Here is a 20037-nt window from a genome sequence, read left to right as displayed (position 1 = left end):
TTATCATGGAAAGCCTTTTTTTCATCCTTGTATTTGTGTAGTTTTACACAAACAGTAAAAGTAGTTTAACAGGTGGTTTCTCTTCTGAGACCGTTCTTGCTGAGAGAGGACATTTCTTGCTGAATTAAATCTTCTTCTTACCTGCAGACCTCTGAAATATCACACACACACAATTCAAACCGGTTCAGCTGGTTAGGGAAGCCATTGACTAATCAGAGCTTTGTAGGAGGGATTAACAAATAGGGATGTTATTTTCCTACATTGCCAGCTACATCCATGCAAAATGACGACAAGCGTGGATTCGATGGAAGCGGCTGTACAGGTAAATAGCACCTCTGGTGTCAGCACTAGATATGCTCATACATCAATACTCTACTTGGTTACAACACTAAGGCTAGCTAGAACTAACATTTTAAAAACCCTTTTAAAACGTTAAGACAACATTGTATCGGCAGCTCGTGTGGTTTGAAAATTGGCAGCTAAAGGTTCTTATCGGGTAAACGTAGACCAGGGTAATATTAGGTATTTGAACAACCAACCAGTGCCATTGTTGTTCTGGAGACAATCTCAACATAGTTATGTTTCAACATAAACATAACCCTAACCCATGGATCAGCACCGAGTTGTAATCAAAGTCTCTCAAAGGGAATCGAAGGCTTCTCCCGTGTCACAGACAAACCACTGCTTTGTTAGTCTGCTCTGTGATCCTAAGCGTCACTCCAGCTAGATATGATCGAAAATGTCCTGGAGATAAAAAAAAAAGAAGAAGAAATGCATCACCTCCCAGTCATCGGAGTAAAGAGTCCAAACTGCACAGTAATCATCACGATCGTCGTCTGTAATCATGCAGCTTACATCACTTTGTCATGTCGCCTGATTCATACGTCTGCAATCACACGCAGCTTGCAGCTTTGCTTTCCCTCCGTCCGTCTGGTGTCTCTTGCATCGTGAATGTATTCCTAAAGCAACTGAAGAAGAAGGCAGTCGCTCTTTATTTTATAGGGAAGAGACACCAGACATTTACTGCTAAGACCAGAACAAGTTTGTCAGCAACACTCGTTTCAAAACAGAATACCTAAATAAATCTTGTTTGTTCGTCATGCTGCCCTCCACCTGAGAAAAGGAAAGAATTGTTTATAGAGCAGAATTTAGTAATAAGAAATTTGAGGGTAATAATTAATTAAAGCTGCATTACTTGCTTTTTGGCCACTAGAGGGCAGAAAAGCACAGAAACCAGCCGACAGACACATAGCTCTGACCCTCACCTACTGGCTAACATGTTAGCACTTTGTTTCAAAGCCTAAATCCACCCAACATGTTCAGTCTCACCTGATTTATGTCCTCTAATGAAGCGTTGTTTAATATTTTAAACTTGTCTGGCCATTCAGTGAACACCAGCAAAAGGGAAGTGGAGATGTTTAATTTACTGCTCAAATAACTAATTTCCGTTCACTTTGTGTTGTATAATATTTTGATGATTAATTGATTATTGGTTGTTTATGTGTCCCATAATAGATTAAGGGTATTTACATTTCCAACTACTGTTTGGTGTTGGGCAGGAAGTGTACAGTGTGTTTTCGGAGCTTTTTAGCTAAAAGCAGCTGCTGGAAACACTGAGACTGAACAGTAAATGTGCTATAAAACCAAAAGTTGGAGCTTAAACACGGCAAAAGGTTCTGTAGAGCTGCAGAGTTGGTGCAAGTGATTTATCAGAAATCTTTCCCCCAACACGCTGTTCAGTTTGGCCGTGCAGCTCTTTGAATAGGAACATCCTGTATATGGAAGATGGATGTTAGCTCTGATAATGATGCCAGTTTTCTGCCCATTCAGAGGCCGACCTCCCTCCTTCGAGCAGCTCAGCATCACTGCAGTCCAGCAGCATCCTGTCAAACAAAATGTCCATCAGCAGGGTTGGGGTTTGTCAGTTTAATAGTGTGACTAAGCGCTCGCCACAAAAACACAGTTAGACGTTGGCCTCTGAGGGAATAACTGCTCCGGAGGAAGAACCATGTTTTTTTTTTACTTCCCCGAACACGCAAACACAATCTGCTCCGGATAATGTTGTTCCCAAACACGGCCGTGGTCAGTTTTCCCCGCGGCGGCGTGTGGTGGGCTTTCTAATCGAGCCTTGGCGGACTCGGTGGGAAGCCGCGGTCAAGGGCGTTTGATTCTGTTAATTGCTTCTCAGGGAGGGCGGACGTGGGCAGAAAGCAGAGGTGGAGAATGAAGAAAAGCTCCTGTTTCACAATTAAATGCTTGCGTTGTTCAATAGCACACACACACACACACACACAAGCGCGCACACAGTGTTGTGTTTTAAGGCAGCACCTTGAAAATGACTTTGACCTCCATTTTTTTCCCCCCCTCAATTTCCTTCATCACTGAAGTCACACATTCGTCTCGGCTCCTTTGTTTCTTTTAACCTCATCAGGGCTGACTGCCTGATTAAAGACCCACATGTGGTTCAGGAATTCATGACTAATTCTCTAAATAAAATAATGAAATTAACAGTCCAGGCATGCAACAAAGAGCCTCAGACTGAGTTGAACCTGGGACACTGTTCAACCCCTAATTTCCTTTTCATCGTAATATTAGTGGCACTACAATTCAAACTGACACATTAAATTTCCAGTTCATCGCATGTAATTGTGAAGCAAATCTGCAAATCTCAAGGGTCCATGGAGGTAAATGTTGTTAGCTACTCATGTCCCTGAGCGTCCACGTACCAAACCTGGAGGTGAAGTGTCTCGTACCTCCGCGGCGGTAATGAGGGAGCTTGATGTGCTGCTGTCTCAGTTTCCTGCTTAAATTGATCCTGTTGGTCCAGGAATTGATCTGGTTTCTCTAAATAAAAGGACTGGCTTCCAGTTGAGTTTACAAGCCACTTTTAGATTGTTTGTGTTATATCGTCTGTTTGCACACAAGACATTTGCACAAAGACGTTTTCTAATTGTCTGTCCCACGAGCGTGTGATGGAACTGCTCATGTTGAAGCATCTTTTTAAACTTAAAGTTTCTTCTGTCTTGAGCACAAAACTACAGTGATTGTGTGTTCAGGTGACCTCCATGCAGCACTGAGCCTGAACGCATCATGTGCAGACACTGACGGAGGACGGAGACTGGTGCTGCTGCTCTGCTAACGGGCTGCTGTCACTAGCGGGCTCCATTATCCGTTTGTGAGCTTTAATGTCCACATGTCCCAACACTAAACCTCAGTCCCCCGGTACATACTTAATACTTTAAATGGTTATTGTGTGTTTACTACCGTATCAGAGCCCCCCAAACTGTGCAACAACCTCCCTGTCCTCTTGACAAAACACATTTCTAAACATTTTCCTGTGTGTCTTTATCGATCAAAGCACAAAATACTTGTCTTATATTATTCTGGCGTTATGTTTAGTCTTACTATATACTACTTACTATAACAATAAAGGTTATTATTATGAATATTTAATCACCACCACAGCCCAATATTCATAGCCATGGCAGCATCTCATTGGACATTTCCACATATCCTGTTCATCATTTCCTCCACGTTTCCTTTAATTCATTCTAACATGTGTTTATATGAAGCCTGCAGGATCCTGTCTAGAATTTAAATTACACATCTGTCCTCAGGAAGAGTTTAATACTTTCTTTGTATTTTTCTACAACTACCACTCATCATCGCTCCATTAAACAGCACCAACCCACCTGCTGCTACAGGAGAGATTTTCATTTTTTTTTTTTTTTATCTCTCATGTCCCTGCTTCTAACAAGCAATAAGCATTTAATTTCCCCTGAACCGCCTGTGTGGGCCGACAGTAATTGCATTGTTTCCCTCCTGAGACCCGGCTGCCTACAGTCCATCTGTGACTGGGCTTGTTGCCACGAAAGTGAGTTACTATTGCATTATTTTATCAATATAACACATAACGGGAGGCCTGCTTGGTCTCCTGCCAGGACTGTGGATTCTTGGCAAATCAGCAGGAAATGACAAAGTTGTACACAAGAAGTTTTATTTTGTATGTAAAGCTGCAGGATCAACAAGGTGGCTGCGGAACAACAATCACAAGCTAATAGAGACAGCATGTGTTATTTGTTCAAATGTTTAAAATAGGTGTTATCTTGTTATCCATCTCGTGGTCTTGTGAGTAATGACTCTCTCAAAGGCGACGGCTGAAGGAGGTTTTGGGGCGACTGTTTGAACAAACACAACGTCTGAGTTTGAAACCAGAGACTGCTGTTAGCATCCCGCCTGCTAGCGTCAGTCCAGCTGATGTCTTTTAACCTGCAGTGTTTCCCATAGCAACAGGACTTCTGCTTGATGTTGTGTCACCAGATAATAACTCCATGAACTAAACGAACTTCTTTCAGCTGGTGGCCAGATGTTTTTATTACTCATGTCATGTAAGTGATAATTAATTCAGAAATATAGAGAATAACGGTAATCAATAACGCCTCATCTGTTCTTTTCATATATTGGCATACCTTAGAGTGTCTAATATAATATTCATCAACTTAAAAATAAATGTGCATCGACTTTCCCTGGGTGCAGTCAACCCTCTTGATTTAAATTAAATGAATAGATTAATACGTATATGTAGTAGAAGTATGATTAATATATAATATATTCGGACCTTCATCCGTGGCCAGAAAACTAAACACTTGTGAGACACTTTCTTGATTCGATCTCACTGTGCGAAGTGATGAAAGAAGAATCAAGAAGATGATTCGTTGTTGCAGAGCAGTGAGTCATCGGATTCAGAATATCCTCGAGTGTGACTGATAATCTGGATTTGGGATTAAATTGCATTGTTTGCTCCTTTTTTTAGCGTGCAGTTCTCCTCATGAAGATGCTGATTTAATTTCCATTGACTGTCCTCCTCCTCCTCCTCCTCCTCCTCCTCCTCTCTGTTCTCCCTCCCAGTCTTTCTGTATCTCCACCTCCCTCCTCCGTCACTCTCCCTCTTCCTCTCCATTTCCCAACAACTCTTTCATCTTTGTGTTCATCATTTGATTCCACTGCCTTTGTCTCGTAGCTCTTACGTCATGTTAATGAGGTTTCATTTTGTTTTTTATCGCAGCGTTTCTTAAAGCAGCAGCTTGAAACTCGTTCTCCTGCGTTCTTATCAGCAGCACTCGGATATAAAACGACGCCTACTTTCTCTCTGGAAGTTGTAGCTTCAGCCTGAAGGCGAGGCTGTTCTTGTTCTTCATCTGGGTTCAAATCAAAAGAAAAGGTTTCTGCAGGAGATGATGAGCTTCATTTAAGAGGTTTCAAAGGGCTTCCAGTGTGAAGGGAACGTGTGAACTGCAACACCAGGACACATTCAATTATTTATCCAAACAGCACCGGGGGACAGCAGCTCTCACCTTCTGTCCAGTTTTATTTGCAGTTCAGGTTTTTGTTATTGGGAGCAGTGTTTTGGTACAAAGAGCCTTTTCATGGTTTATTGTGGATCGCGTGATTCAATATAAACTCCTGGACACTAGATAACATTTCTTACAGTGTTTCTATTTCCTGATGTACACACACACACACACACACACACACACACACACACACACACACACACACACACACACACACACACACACACACACACACACACACACCCTATCTGGTTGAGGCTGATCAATACTCTCGATTTCTCCCTTTTTTTCAGCTGCTCTGATTGATTTCTTTTCAGCCTTTCCTCCGTCTTCAGTCCTCTTCTCTCTGTCTCACTCTGTCTCTCTCTGTCTCTGTCTCACTCTGTCTCTGTCTGTCTCTCTCTCTGTCTCTGTCTCACTCTGTCTCTCTCTCTCTCTCTGTCTCTGTCTCTGTCTCTGTCTCACTCTGTCTGTCTCTGTCTCACTCTCTCTCTCTCTGTCTCTCTCTCTGTCTCTGTCTCTCTCTGTCTCTCTCTGTCTCTGTCTCACTCTGTCTGTCTCTCTCTGTCTCTGTCTCACTCTGTCTGTCTCTGTCTCTCTCGCTCTGTCTCTATCTGTCTCTCTCTGTCTCTGTCTCACTCTCTCTCTGTCTCTGTCTCACTCTGTCTGTCTCTGTCTCACTCTCTCTCTCTCTGTCTCACTCTGTCTCACTCTCTATCTGTCTCTGTCTGTCTGTCTCTGTCTGTCTGTCTCTCTCTGTCTCTGTCTATCTGTCTCTCTCTCTCTGTCTCTCTGTCTCTCTCTCTCTGTCTCTCTCTCTGTCTCTCTGTCTCTCTCTCTCTGTCTCTGTCTCTGTTTCTGTCCTAAACCTCTCTGCTTTCTTTGTTTACGATGTGATGTGTTCTCTCTGTCTGTCTCTCTCTGTCTGTCTCTCTGTCTCACTCTGTCTCACTCTCTATCTGTCTCTGTCTCTCTCTCTGTGTCTCTGTCTCTGTCTCTCTCTCTCTCTGTCTGTCTCTGTCTCTCTCTCTCTGTCTACCTCTCTGCTTTCTTTGTTTACGATGTGATGTGTTCTCTCTGTCTGTCTCTCTCTGTCTGTCTCTCTGTCTCACTCTGTCTCACTCTCTATCTGTCTCTGTCTCTCTCTCTGTGTCTCTGTCTCTCTCTCTCTCTGTCTGTCTCTGTCTCTCTCTCTCTGTCTGTCTCTCTGTCTCACTCTGTCTCACTCTCTATCTGTCTCTCTGTCTGTCTCTCTCTCTCTCTCTCTCTGTCTCTCTCTCTCTCTCTCTGTCTCTCTGTCTCTCTCTCTCTGTCTGTCTCTCTCTGTCTGTCTCTCTGTCTCACTCTGTCTCTGTCTCACTCTGTCTCTCTCTCTGTGTCTCTGTCTCTGTCTCTCTGTCTCTCTCTCTCTGTCTCTGCCTCTGTTTCTGTCCTAAACCTCTCTGCTTTCTTTGTTTACGATGTGATGTGTTCTCTCTGACAGGGCCGGACACCCCAGCACACCTTCAGGGGCGGGTCAGGATGGCGAGGAAAACCCGGCAGCGCTGGCAGAGAGCTGCTTCAGGGAGCTGCTGGGCAGGGCGGCCTACGGCAACATGAACAACGCTGTCCGACCCGTGTTGGTGTGAGTACCATTAGCTACATTACAGCTAGCCATCTGCTTAATCCTGTTGCACTGTTTCAGACATTTGAATCCAGACAGCCCTTCTATCTTTCATCTATCTATTAACCCTTTCATTTCTGTCAAAGGAACAATGCAGTGCATTACCATGCAGTAATAATACAACAACGAAAATGAATGCAGACTTGACGTTCACTGTGATGTATTATCTACTGCATTTATATTGCTCGTATGCAGCCCGTCAATTTTCACTCCACTTCCTGTTTTGTCTTTTTACTTCTGGTTGCTGGCTGAAGTAAATACCAGTAAAAAGTCTCACCACATCCACCACAGATAGCATATTAAAAAGACCATCTTTGGTGCAATGTTCGGCGTTAACTAGCTTACGGTGTGTTGCAGCAGCTGTTCCTATGATGAAAAATGTCAAGAGCTCTAATGCTAATGTTATAGTATAAATCATATTTTATTGATGATATAGTTTTGGAATAATTAGCTTGTTACATAATAATGATAAATACCATGTCATGTTAAACTGCCTCCACTGTCAGTCTGTCTTGTATTAACACACTGAGACACCTTCTGTTATGATACCATATTGTTATAAACACAAATCAATGAGTCTGCAGTCGGTTTTTTATTGTGATCAGTCCCTTTTATAAACTCACGTATCAAAGTTTTGATTTGTGCCGACCTCTGACCCACCTGCATCAGCTGTTCACTTCACATGGCTTTGTCTTTGTAGCTAAATGAGTCCTGCAAGATTCATTTTCAGGTTTCTCTGCTTCATTATTGAGTTTAATTCTCTTTGTTTTCACCTAAACAAAGGAAGTCAAGGAGGAAACAAATCAGGATTTCATTCAAACTGGTGCCAACGTGCTTGATGTGAACACGACCTTAATGCCACATTTTCTTTTTTAAATCAAGGCAATGTACACAAAGACCTTCCTCTACTCACTCTGCACTGTTCACATTCATAACCTGCCTTATTACATGTTGGAGTCATGACACAGACAGCAGGACAGGTGACAGGAAGCAGGGACAGCAAGTAAACCTGCCGCCCAATAACACACACACACACACACACACAAAGATACACACAGATATGCAGACTCCCAATACACAGAGGAAATTAAATGAGCTCTCTTATCATGCGGGCGGCTGCCGTGTGAACGCGGCACACCGCCGCCACCCGGTGACCGTCTCCCCCTCCTGGGATTTGAATATCCTCGTCGCCGCTCCTATTGGCCGCGCTGCCCCGCCACTCAGCGCGGTTCGCATAAATTCGACAATTACCGAGTGAACGGCCGAGCCCCGCTGAGATTTTCTCTGTTTCTGCTCCGTTGAGCTGCTCTGAGTGCAGGCCTCTCTTCCGTCCTTTTATCCTCTGCAGCTTCAGGAGGAAAGGCTCATGCAGATATTTAAATTAGTGGGTTTCTTCGTATGTTTTAGCCTCGCTGGCAGCGCAGCTCCAGGGATGGTGATGTCATTCGTTTAGTTAGTATGCTGGTCCGACAGTTTGCCACTGAATTTTGTCAAGACGTTGGTGTTCTTTAGAGGATGTATCCTAATGACAATGGCGATCCTCTGACAGAGATTAATGCTAACATGGCATGCTAAAACCTTACTTCACATGCTAAGTTTGTGCATTACATTTTCTTACGCTGCTGTTTTTTCTTCATAGATATTAACTAGGCTAACAGGCTAAATGTTTTACTAAACTTAGTATGTAAGCGTTCTGAAAATGACATGCGAAGTGCACGTGTAGTAGCATATGCACATGATGAATATTACCTGCCGTAACCAGCCTACCTGACTGAACAGAGAAGGAACAGTTTATCACGTCAGTTAAAGACATATGTCTAGAACAAAACATGGAGCGTGTTAACAAACATGCTAAACATTGTAGTAGGCTTCATTTGTTAACACTTTGGGCATGCTAGCATGCTAAAAAACAAAATGTAACGTTATGCATGTTAACAACCTAACTGTAGGTATGCTAACAAGCTAACACATTAGCATGTTTGCAAAAAGAGTTGGATCACTTGTTTATGTTTTGGCGTTGAGGACTGACTTCCTGCTGTAAGCTGCTTGATAGGTATGAGCCCTGATGTCTCAGTGTGTAATCTGCACTTCTGCCGTCTTTGCTCTTTGTGTTGCTGCTGCTGAGTTCACGTTAAAGCAGAAGAGATGCTCCCCCTAATGTCCATAGCTGCTCATTGCATCGTAATTATTTTTATTTTATTTAAGACATGTAATTCTATCAATAATCATTCCTCTCCTGGATAGTACTATCAGTAGCAGCAGTAATGTTGGTAGAAGTGATAACAGTAGTACTGAGTGTGAAAAGTCAGGGGATGGTGTTGCCACTGGGGGCCATTTGAGTTTGAGGAGTCATTATCAGTGAGAACATCATGGGCTCCCAGGGGCCTTTTCATGGAAACGCAGTAAAGATATTGGACTCATTCTGTTCACTCTGCCTTTAATGTTGGTGTGTACTCACGTAGTCGTGAACACACACACACACACTTAAACGTCCCAGTGTTCTTTGATTGGCTCAGAAACAGCATATCACTCTCCTTGCACATTACTATTTGTAATGACTGTGATAATTTAGCAGCGATACTTTAAGAAATACACAAACTAAATTAGTGAGAGTCCTTTATGGCTGAAGGGATGCTATTTCAGTATTATCACCTTTAATTGGTGATAACTGGGTGTTGGTCACCAGGACGACACATCACAGCAATTAACGGCCAGATCCTGAAATGAAGCAAATCAATTGGTGCAGAGACAAGAGAGCGAAAGGTGTTCATGCTAACAGATATTAAAGGTAATGACAAAATTAGAGAAAGGGTGAAATTATTTCGTCGTCTCATGTTAAGCAATAGCTTTGCTCGATTGTAGTTTTACTTCAGCCAGAAAGACCCTCCAGGTGATAACAATGATTTGGGCGTGAGGACATTTGGCAGCGCAGCTCTGCTCACCACTTTAGTACAGACTATTTATGAAATTGGTGGTGATTCCCTGACTTCCCTGAGGTTTACATAAACACACATTCATGTCCTCCTCAGGATGATTTGTAATAACTTTGGTGATCCCTTAACTTTTCATCTGGCTAACTTTTAGTGCAAATTAGCAAATGTTAGCATGCTCCTGTGCCAAAGTACAGCCTCACAGAGCTGCATGGCTGTAGAATTAATGTCTGTTTCATCACTGATGTCTGTTTTAAATTGGCTGACAACAAATGATTAGATTTGTTCTATTACGTCAAACTAAAGGTACAGTAAGTGAATGACATCGTACATTTCAGGCCGACGCTCAGTAAACAGGACTTTTATTGAGTGCAACAGTAGAATAAGCTGCAGTTCACTTACACGTTACAAACAATCAATAGTACTGGCGCCTGAAGGTCTGAGCCATGACAGTTTACCCAATGTCTGTCACAACACACTGATATAAAGTCCAAAGAGGGAAGAGAAAGAAATTAAAGCCATGAAGGAGTGAGAAAGTGAAAGTAAAGGGCTTGTGTGTTTCTATGATTACAGGCGTTTGTTGTGTCCTGGTTGAGGTAACTGAGTCATGTCTCTCAGGTCAGGTCTGCTCTTTATGTTCAGCTCTGTCAGACAGTTTGTTAGCATGAACTCAAACAAGCGTTGCCAAGACGTTTGTCCAGTGGTCATGGAAACAAAAAACCGAATAAGTCTCAGCCATCATTAAGAAGTTTTGCATTTTGATTTTCTCTTTTGGAGAAAATTTGCCAGTTTAGGATGAACAGCAACACAAAGCGGTTAACCATGTCCCTATTTACGATAGGAGGCCATAAGCTCTCCACACAATTGCTTCACGCTGGTGGGAGCCATTGTTTTCCAATGGAGAGAGTGGAACCAAACATGGCGGCAGGGCTACCTTGAAAGTTGTGTTTGTCAACTATAAAAACAACTGAAATGAAATATCGTATAAAAATGGACAAAACATGAGACGAAACCCTGAAAGCATCAAGACAAAGCAAAAATAAATCTAAATGCACTACAAAGGAGAGGACGGCTGCCTCTGATGCTACCAGGAAGTTTCCTGTAAGAGAAGAAAAGCTTAATAAGCTCGTCCATTATAGTTGAATTAGTTTAGCCTTGTTACACTGATGCAGCAACCATTTGTCCCTCAAATTGAATTATTTCATGGTGTTTCTGTTTTAATTGAAGGTAATTTAGACTTGCAGTCCTGTTGTCTGTGATTGCTGTAGCTAATTAGTTCTCTAGAGAGCCTTCCCAGAAGCCAAAGACTCTTTGATTGACGAGATTTCAAACAGTGATAGTGAGAAAACGCTGAAAATCTGCACCTCCATTTTCTGAGTTTGACGTAACATTTTTTTGTGACATTGGACCGTTGAAATCAAAAGCTTCCCAGTAACCATATCTCAGAAACATATAAAATAACATAATGTAAAAAGAGTCAAAGTGACAAGTTGTAAATAAGTTGAGCTGTAGCAACAGTAACCAACTGCTGCGAGCAGATTTAACAATTAATTACATAATATTACTGTGACTGCTTGACAGCTGTAGGGCCTTTTCAAGAACTGAGCTGCATATAATCATTTTTCTCCCCCTTTGGCTTCATTGGTTTCCTTTTTTCCCTCCGAGCCATTTGTTTAAAGCTCCGCATCTTTTCCTCTTTTCCTCCTTGAGTCCTTGAGCTGACTTCACATTTACCCGACCCTCTCATTAGCTCCTTCTTTGACTTTTCAATGACCTTGGATCAATGAGTAACGCCAACAGCTAAGCTCTTTCTTTTATATATTAAATGCATCATAACCTGTTGGTTTAAAAAGGAACTCTGTTTACATGAATGAGTAAGATGTTGCACATAGAATGTCTTTCCAGACACCCAGTGGGAGAGACTGTAACATCCTGGAGTTTGATGACACATATCGTGTGGTTAGCCTAGCTTAGCATAAAGACTGGAGGCAGGGGGAAACTGTTAGCCCGGCTCTGCGATAAATGTGCTTACCAACGCCTCTTTAGCTAGCTAATTAACATATTGTACCTCTGTTATTTGACTTGTACATGACGAGAAAATGACTATTTGTGGTTTTCATTTAATTTGTGTCATGTGTAGCTCGTCTGTCAAGAGGAAGTAGGGGGACGTCGCAGCGCTTTAAAACCTTGTAGGAAGGAGATTATTGGACGCTGGTTACTGCTGTTCGTTTCACATTTGAGGTTGTGCTTGTCTGTCTGCAGCCTCTGTGCTCGTTGGCGAGTAAAGTCTGCTCATGGACGAAGATAGCAGAACTTTGTAAACAGGCTTGTTATTTAGTGTAGCAGGTGTGTCTCCTCTTCCTCTCTATCCCAGCGTCTCTGTCTGTCCATGTCTGGTTCGAAGGAAAATCACTTCTTTTCAGTCACCAGGAGGAGGAAAAGTTTTGAATGAACGACCTCCATCTGTCTTTTGTCAGTCGGACTCAAAGAGCTGCACCTGAGACAAACCTTCATCTCTATTGTTGCATGTTTTAGAGTCTGTATGTAAAACCTCTGAGGAAGATGAGGTGACATCAGCTGATTAATGACGGTGGACACAACATGTTGCAGATTAGTTGTGATGGTGATTCATAACTTAATTTATACAATTTGATTGAAAGAACCTGTCCGTCACTTCTTCTTCTGTGTCTCTCGAGTAAATCACAAAGATCAGTTTGGTTTCAGCCAACTCCTGGAAGAAATATCTTTATCTTGCGAGATGCTCCACTACGTTCACCAGCTGGTCTCTAGCTGTGTCCGTCTGCTGTGTGGTGCTGGGCAGGTGGTGTACGGTGGCTCTGTCGGAGCTGCCTGCTGCTGGAAACACTGAGACTGAACTAAATGTGTTGCTAAACCAAAAGTAAGAGCTGAAAGAGCCGGTGCTAATTCTCACCAACGTCTGCTGGTTCCAGCTTGTTCAATGTAAAGATTTGCTGCTTTTCGGTGATTTATTTATATTTAAAAGCATTTTAAAGACTTCACTTTGGTCTCTCGGAATTAGTTTTTTAGCTTTTAACATTTTTAGCCAAAGGAATTCCTTGGATTGATTCCTTGGAGTGTTAGTCGTTGTTTGCAGCCCTGAGTATGTTTTTCCAGCCGTCAGCTCTCTTTCCACAGTCTGAGACAATCCCACAATCCTTTTACCCAGCGACACCTCCTGTCCTCTCTGTTGACACCCAGTCAGCGCTCATGTCAGGTCTGACACCCGACACAGGAAGTCTGCCGAGCACACACACACACACACACACACCAGTCTTCAGCCCACACTAACCAGTGTTAAAGGCTGCTGTTGTTCCGAGTGTGTCGTCCTCACACTCCCAGTCTGTTACTGTAAACGAGTGTGTGTGTGTGTGTGTGTGTGTGTGTTTAGACAACATCTTCCCAGTGTCACCTCCAGCTCTGAGCACGCTGGCATCATGCGCCCCCTGCAGGCCAGGCGGCGCCACATCAGCTGGTGCAGTGAGAGACAAAAACCTGCCGTGACTTCTGTTGTGTTTCTGACTTTGTAAACCCAGAGAGTGTTTATATTGGACTGACTGAGGGTCAGTTCAAGTGCTGATGTGTCTGAAAGTGTAGTGGAAGACATCTGCTCGAAGCTTTGAGACTTCCTGGCCAGTCAGTTTGTGACTAAAAGGACAAACCTGTATCAAAAGTGTGGTGGACCTGATGGGATGAATCTCAGTTGATTTTTAGTCATGGGGGTCCAATCAGAACCACGTCCAGCTGCACTGTGTTTTCTGCTGTTAGTTTGTAACCACCAGCAGAAACATGAGTTTCCTTGTTCTTCTTTTGTAATTTTGTCCATCTTTTCTGTGAGTAATAAAATTATATTCACCACGTTGATAACTGAGATCTGGTCACATCGCTAAGACTTTGAATACAGTGCTATCATAGTGTTTATTCTATACATTCTTCTTCCTTGTCAAAACTTACCAATTCAACAACTGTCAGAGATTCAGGTGTGTTATGATGGTAGCGGCTAATGTAGCCTGCAGCTACAGATCTCTGGTCAGCTCTCGTCTTTCTGACTCAGTTCAGTTTCTAACTTGTAGTCTCCGGCTGACGCTGACATGTGTCGTGACTTCACACAGCTCTCTCTGAAACACCTGGAAACACACGCTGAGGTGTAAAATTGGTGGAGTTAAGCGGAGGTAACACGTTCTTTAAGAAGGCACACGATTTACACGTTTACGTTTTGGCTTATTCCACTGTAACAGCAAAAGTGACTTGTACATAGATGGGCATCTTTGGCTCCACATAGGCCATATTATAACAGGTAGTTGTTTTAACTGGCAGACATACTTAATGCCTTTCAGGCGTAGCTTTGCCAGTACCGCTATATCATTTTTTCAAACCCAGTGGGGCCACCCACACTGATAATAGTAAATATAGAAATGAGGCTTTAAGCAGGTGCAGTTGAAGGTATGAAAGCAGAACAGGCCTGAAGACATTCATCACTGCGGTCTTTAATGTTTCTCTCGATTAAACAGCCGCCGTGCTTCTCATCTGTCTGTCTGTGGGTGAAACCAGTTCTCCTCCTGCAGTGAGGAGGAGGAGGAGGAGGAGGAGGAGGAAGGGGGAGCGTCTTCAGACTATAAATAGCAGGGATTGGGGTTAACGGGGGGAGGAGTGTTTTGGGGGTTTGGATTGACGTCATGTTGGTGAACTGTTCTCATACAACCAGCTTCCAGTCCTCTGCTTGTTCCTGTCTCTGCTCTCTCTCGCTGCCTTTCTTTCACCAACACTAGTTTGGTTTGTATCAGTCGTGACGGACTGTTTAAAATGGCTGCTGTGACGGTTTGTTTAAACGGAGACATCCTCCAATGGTTTATCATATATGATGAGTACAGAGCTGTTACAATACAAGTTCTGACTTTGTGTTTAGTTATGATTCCCAAATGTTACCGTGCTCACGCCCTGAGCTACGATGGTGAACCTGTTGTGTTTGTGAGCGTGTGAGCGTGCTAGCGTGGCTGTAGGCTCTTTGTTTCATTTCAGATCCTTCGCCATCAGAAAGTACAGACGTTTTTTTGATGATCTGCATCATGTATTACGAGGAGACGTTCAAAGATGCTCTGAACCTGACACTGAAGTTCCTTTTCCTTCACTCACTGATTTGAGGTCAAACTCGTCTCTGTTCTGAACTCAGTATGTTGGTTAGACTTTGAAGTCAGTGATGTTGAAGAAACTCTTGCTGTAAGCAGGTGGGTGAATAAGTCAACCTCCTGCCTCTGTGTGTGTGTGTGTGTGTGTGTGCAGACATAAATAGCAGATGTATGTAATAGATGAGTTTACCTTGAGGCTGCAGGTCGGCTCCCACAGAGAGAGTAAATCTGTCGTCCTCCATCTGCCACGTCTTCTTCAACACCCACATGGTGTTTTATAAAACCTTTGACCTCATGTACATCTCACCTCTGTGGCTCTGTCGGCTCAGAGTTCAAGTCTTAATACATGGGCGTACTTTCCCTAGGTCAGTGGTGGGATGTCTCAGGTCTTCTCTCCTTGTTTTCCTTCTTGTTTTGCTTTTTGTGTATCTGATCCTCCTCTGCATTGTCTAATTATATCTGTCTATCTTTATCGCAGTCTGCAGGCAGCTCTTTATTCAGTTAAACAGTTGGACCGCATGATTATTGTTTAAAGGATATTAATGATTGTTTTGCTTGATATGAAACAAAGATTGATTTCTAATAAAACCTCAAACCCTGACACTGCCGTTGAAAGAACAGAGTTTGACCAGTGTGTATATATATGTGTTTTGGTCTTTTTACAGGTTGCTTGTTGAGGGTCTAAGGGTGTCGTATGCTGTACAGACTGTAAAGCTCATTGAGGCAGATTTGTGATATTGAGCTTTATAGATAGAATTGACATGATTTGATTCCTTCTTGCCTTCCAAATCAAAGTTTTCTGATCCACCGCACCTGTGGTTAGGGTTTGCTGAGGTTTAAGCACTGAAACTACTTGGTTATGGTTAAAAGAAACCAGCTTTGACCAGCTATTTCAGGCATTTGAACAAGTGAGGATGTCTCAAAGAGTGCAGGTGTGATGGTGACAGCTTATTCCATATTCCTCCTGATAAGTTCAGCATTTGGAACTTTTTCTGCCCATTACAATACAACAGACACAAATCCAGTATCGTCCCTCAGTCCTCGACCGGCAGGACAATCTGTGCCCACATCTTAATGCTGCCTTATTTTTCTTCTGTCTTCAGTCACCTGGACAACCACCACCTGTGGGACCCCAATGAGTTTGCCGTCTCCTGCTTCAGAATCATCATGTACTCCATCCAGGTACAGCACACATGTTGGAATTACATAGATTTGAAATATGTATGCATTTTTACTTTGTCTTAAGTACTACGTCAGTACGTCATGCAGCTTTTTACATAGTAGCACGAGGTGTACTGTTAGCCTCGCCCTCCTCTTTCTCTTGGATCTTGCTGAAGCACCTGTCAGTCATCTTGACGAGCTGTCATCCGGCCCCGGCCTTGAAGTCAGCGGCGTCCCTGAAGCCTCCACAGGCACATGGAGAACACAGCTGATCACTCTCTCTCCGGCTGCTGATGTGGTTGTTGTTTCGCTCTGAATTCTTCTGAAAACCGAAGGCAGGATCAGTGCTGTTAGCAGCAGGCGTCTCGGTTTTACAAGCTGTATCAACATTATTAGTTACACAAACAAAATGGCTGCCATCTGGTGAATGTGCACTGGAAACAGGAGCCTGTAACCGTTTTTGAGGGAAACCCCCGTCTGGACCTTTCTGTCAGAGCTGGTTTGAAGTGGGCGGGGCTCAGTTTGGAAAAGGCGATGTCATGTTCCTCTGAGCACCAATCAAGATTTTGCACTTTTGAATCAAAATCATTTGACATTGTGATGCTGACTTCGAGGCCCACTAACACACACACAGAGCAGCAGCTCCTGCTTGTTTACCGTCAGACTGTTGGTACACTTATTACTGCTGTCAGTCACATTTCCCAACATCCATCTTTCTCTCTCTCGCTCACGAATCGCCTGGACCTCCCTCCCCCGCTCTCTCTCTCTCTCTCTCTCCCCCCTCTGTCTGTTCGTTTAATTGGTCGCCCGTCCAGGAGTTCCCAGGTGACTCTGAGGTCTGATAAAACTCAGTCAGTGGTGTGTGTGTGTGTGTTGATGCCACCGTGTGCATGTGTCGTGTGGTTGTTTTTTTGTGTGTGTGTACTGTGTGAGTGTGCGACAGGAGCTGGCACAGTTTTGTCTCTCTGATCTGTCCGGGGGGGGTTTGGTCTGTCTGCCAGGAGACAGCGACGGGCGTCTGTTTGATCTTAGTGACGAAAAACAAACACACCCCTGATTTGTCCTGCTGAGACACGGTCGAACATTCTGCTGTCGGGGGGGAAGCGACGGAGTTTGGATCATTTTAAAAGAAAGAATCCCTCCTAACACGGCAGCTGATGATGTTCTTTACATTTCGGGGTCTATCTGAGATCCAGCGGCTCCAAGAACATTTGCAGTGATCGAAAACATTCATGATAAACGTCAGGATTTGCTGTCAAGGATTGGATTGTAAAGCCGCCATTTTTCTCAAATAGTGCTCAAATAGTCGCAAAGGGTGAAATCCATCAAAGGGAGCTGCAAAGGGCGATTTCTTCAGGAGCAGGAAATAGACCAGGATTCACTGCAGTCATGTCACTTATTTATTGCCATGGCACTTGAAAAAACATTCAGATCCTCTCAAAGGAAATCTGGCAATTTTATTTTATCTAAAAGAAGCCCCCAGTTTGTCCACTTTTCAAAGTTTTCATCCAGTCACATTCACCATCCCCTTCTTGTGAAGTACTGCACAACAATCCTGACGCCAACATCAGCGGAGTTTCTGCCCTGAGCCTGATCTGACAGGAAGTCATTATGATAATCAGTGAGTTATTTCTATATGTCTGGAATATTGCAGACCATGAGGACTGTTGCAGTTCAGGGTGAAAATCTTACATAAAGATCTTATGAAATACATACAGAATAAAGTCTCAGGAACAGTTAGACTTTTGGGAAATATGCTCATTGACTTTCTTGCCAAGAGTTCAATGAGAAGATCAACACCAATCTCTTGTGTAAATATGTAGCTGGATTTGGAAAACGGCTGGCCTGGCTCTGGTCGAAGGTAACAACCTACCCGCTCCTCTAAAGCTCCCTGATTAACACTTTATGTCTTGTTTGTTTAATACGTACAAAAAGATTTCAAGATTTAAGATTGTCTAAAGTTCATTGACCAAAATGTTGTGACTAAATAAAGACAGCAGAGGTGAGTGACAGTGTGCTGGATTTCTGGTTCCTTCTCAGTTTAAATGTCGAGATCAATTTAACATTTACTTTCTGAAAAGCTCGACTGTCGTTCCAAACATGGTCAGTGTGGACGCGTCTTAAATCCTCTTCGTCGCTCTTTGTCATCGTCCAGGCTCAGCACTCCCACCACGTCATCCAGCAGGTCCTCAATCACCTGGACACTCACAACAAGAACACACCGCGGGTCCGAGCCGGCATCGTCCAGGTCCTCCTGGAGACGGTGGCCATCGCTGCCAAAGGCTCAGTGGGTGAGTTACAGAACACTGGTTCCCACTGCTGGACCAGTTATACTCGGGAGATGGTACAGGAAGTAGCAACACATCATCCATCTAACTTTTTGATCAAAATCGTAGTCACCTAATTGATTTGTTGACAGAAAATGTGGAACAATTCTGTATGTTTTGGACAAAACAAGTAGTTTCACCTTAGGCTCGAAGAGATCGTCATTTTTAAATAGTCTGACATTTTATAGAATAAACAATGAATTGATGATTTATCAAACAAACAAACTCATCATGTTAATCCATAATGAAAATAAGCACTGGTTGCAGCCCTTTATGAAACTATAGGGAACCGACCTGATGTAAAGCTGATGAAGGACCCAAAAGCAAAACCATTCATTGTCTTCTGCTGACTTGTACTATATTAAGATACAAGGCTTCCAGTTCCCTTTAATTAGTCACATCTAATTGCAAACCCTCAATAAGTAAATTAAGAAAAGTGTAGAATAGATCACTTTCCACAATGGAGGATTTGAACATGGCGCACTGGGATTCCATGTTCCCAACCTCCCCTGCATGAGAGATTCTTCCAGAGATGGAAGTGAAGGACTTCGGGACAGGGGCCTCGGCGAGCTCCCCTCCCAAGTCTGACTCCAGGAGGGGGGCCCCGTGTCCGGTTGACCAATTGGCCTTGGGAGACCCTATCAGGAGCTGTTGCCCCCGACGACGCAGCTCCCAGGGTCACAGGGTCACAGGGACTCAGGAACCCCTCCACCGCGATAAGGTGGATTTCCACAGGGGAGAATTTTAAATTCAGTGTTAAATGAAGGTGAAATAAACCTTCCACCGACGTGAGAAACAATTCAACAACTTTATACATTTTATCCTGCTGTTTTGTTTGTATTTAATTCCCCCATCCTGTGTTTTACTGCCTCTGCCTGGAAAAACAAAACAGGAATGATTCAAGAGTCCAAAAGAAGTGATGTGTACACCTTTGAAAGTGAAATCGCAACTCCTCCCAATCTGTGGCTCGGTACAGTATGACAGTGTGGTTAGATTTGTAAAGTGAATATGTAGACCCCCCCCCCCCCACAAACACACACACACACACCTGGCATTAACAAGCATCCTGGGTAATCACACTGTATTCATGTACATACAGCAGAAACACAAAGCCAAAGTGTAACCGTACAATACAATCACATGCACTTCAATAGCAACAAAATGTGAATATAGTCCCCCTAATATATACTGCACATATAGTATATACTATTTTACATATTCATATACCTTTATTTTAACCAGCACTCTCTCCTCTCCTGAGATCTAAATCTCTTTTTCAGGAGAGTCCTGGCCAAAACCACAGCACAAAGATTAAAGAGTAAAGTAAGAAAAATGCTGCTGAAAAATAAATAGCCTTTGTTTTCAAACACAATCTGAGTCAATCTGCCTGGACATCACTGAGGACGTGATGTACAGGCAGCCCAACGTTTGCTGAAGGAAGGAGAAGCCTATATTTGT

The 20037-nt window shown here is 43.2% G+C and overlaps 1 protein-coding gene across 1 annotated transcript in view; it reads left to right on the top strand.

Moving 5' to 3' along the window:
• Window positions 1-20037, top strand: part of efr3a (EFR3 homolog A (S. cerevisiae)) — a 97868-nt gene that overhangs the window by 57531 nt on the left and 20300 nt on the right. The window contains exons 9-11 of the mRNA XM_070918582.1: window positions 6838-6978; window positions 16195-16273; window positions 18408-18543. Of these exons, the coding sequence (XP_070774683.1) occupies window positions 6838-6978; window positions 16195-16273; window positions 18408-18543 (356 nt within the window). The remainder of the gene's footprint in view (window positions 1-6837; window positions 6979-16194; window positions 16274-18407; window positions 18544-20037) is intronic.

The sequence above is a fragment of the Enoplosus armatus genome, chromosome 14, assembly GCF_043641665.1.
Source record: "Enoplosus armatus isolate fEnoArm2 chromosome 14, fEnoArm2.hap1, whole genome shotgun sequence".
Lineage (NCBI taxonomy): Eukaryota > Metazoa > Chordata > Actinopteri > Centrarchiformes > Enoplosidae > Enoplosus > Enoplosus armatus.
Note: the sequence above shows the minus strand (reverse complement) of the source record. Positions and strands in the feature narration are given on the sequence as shown.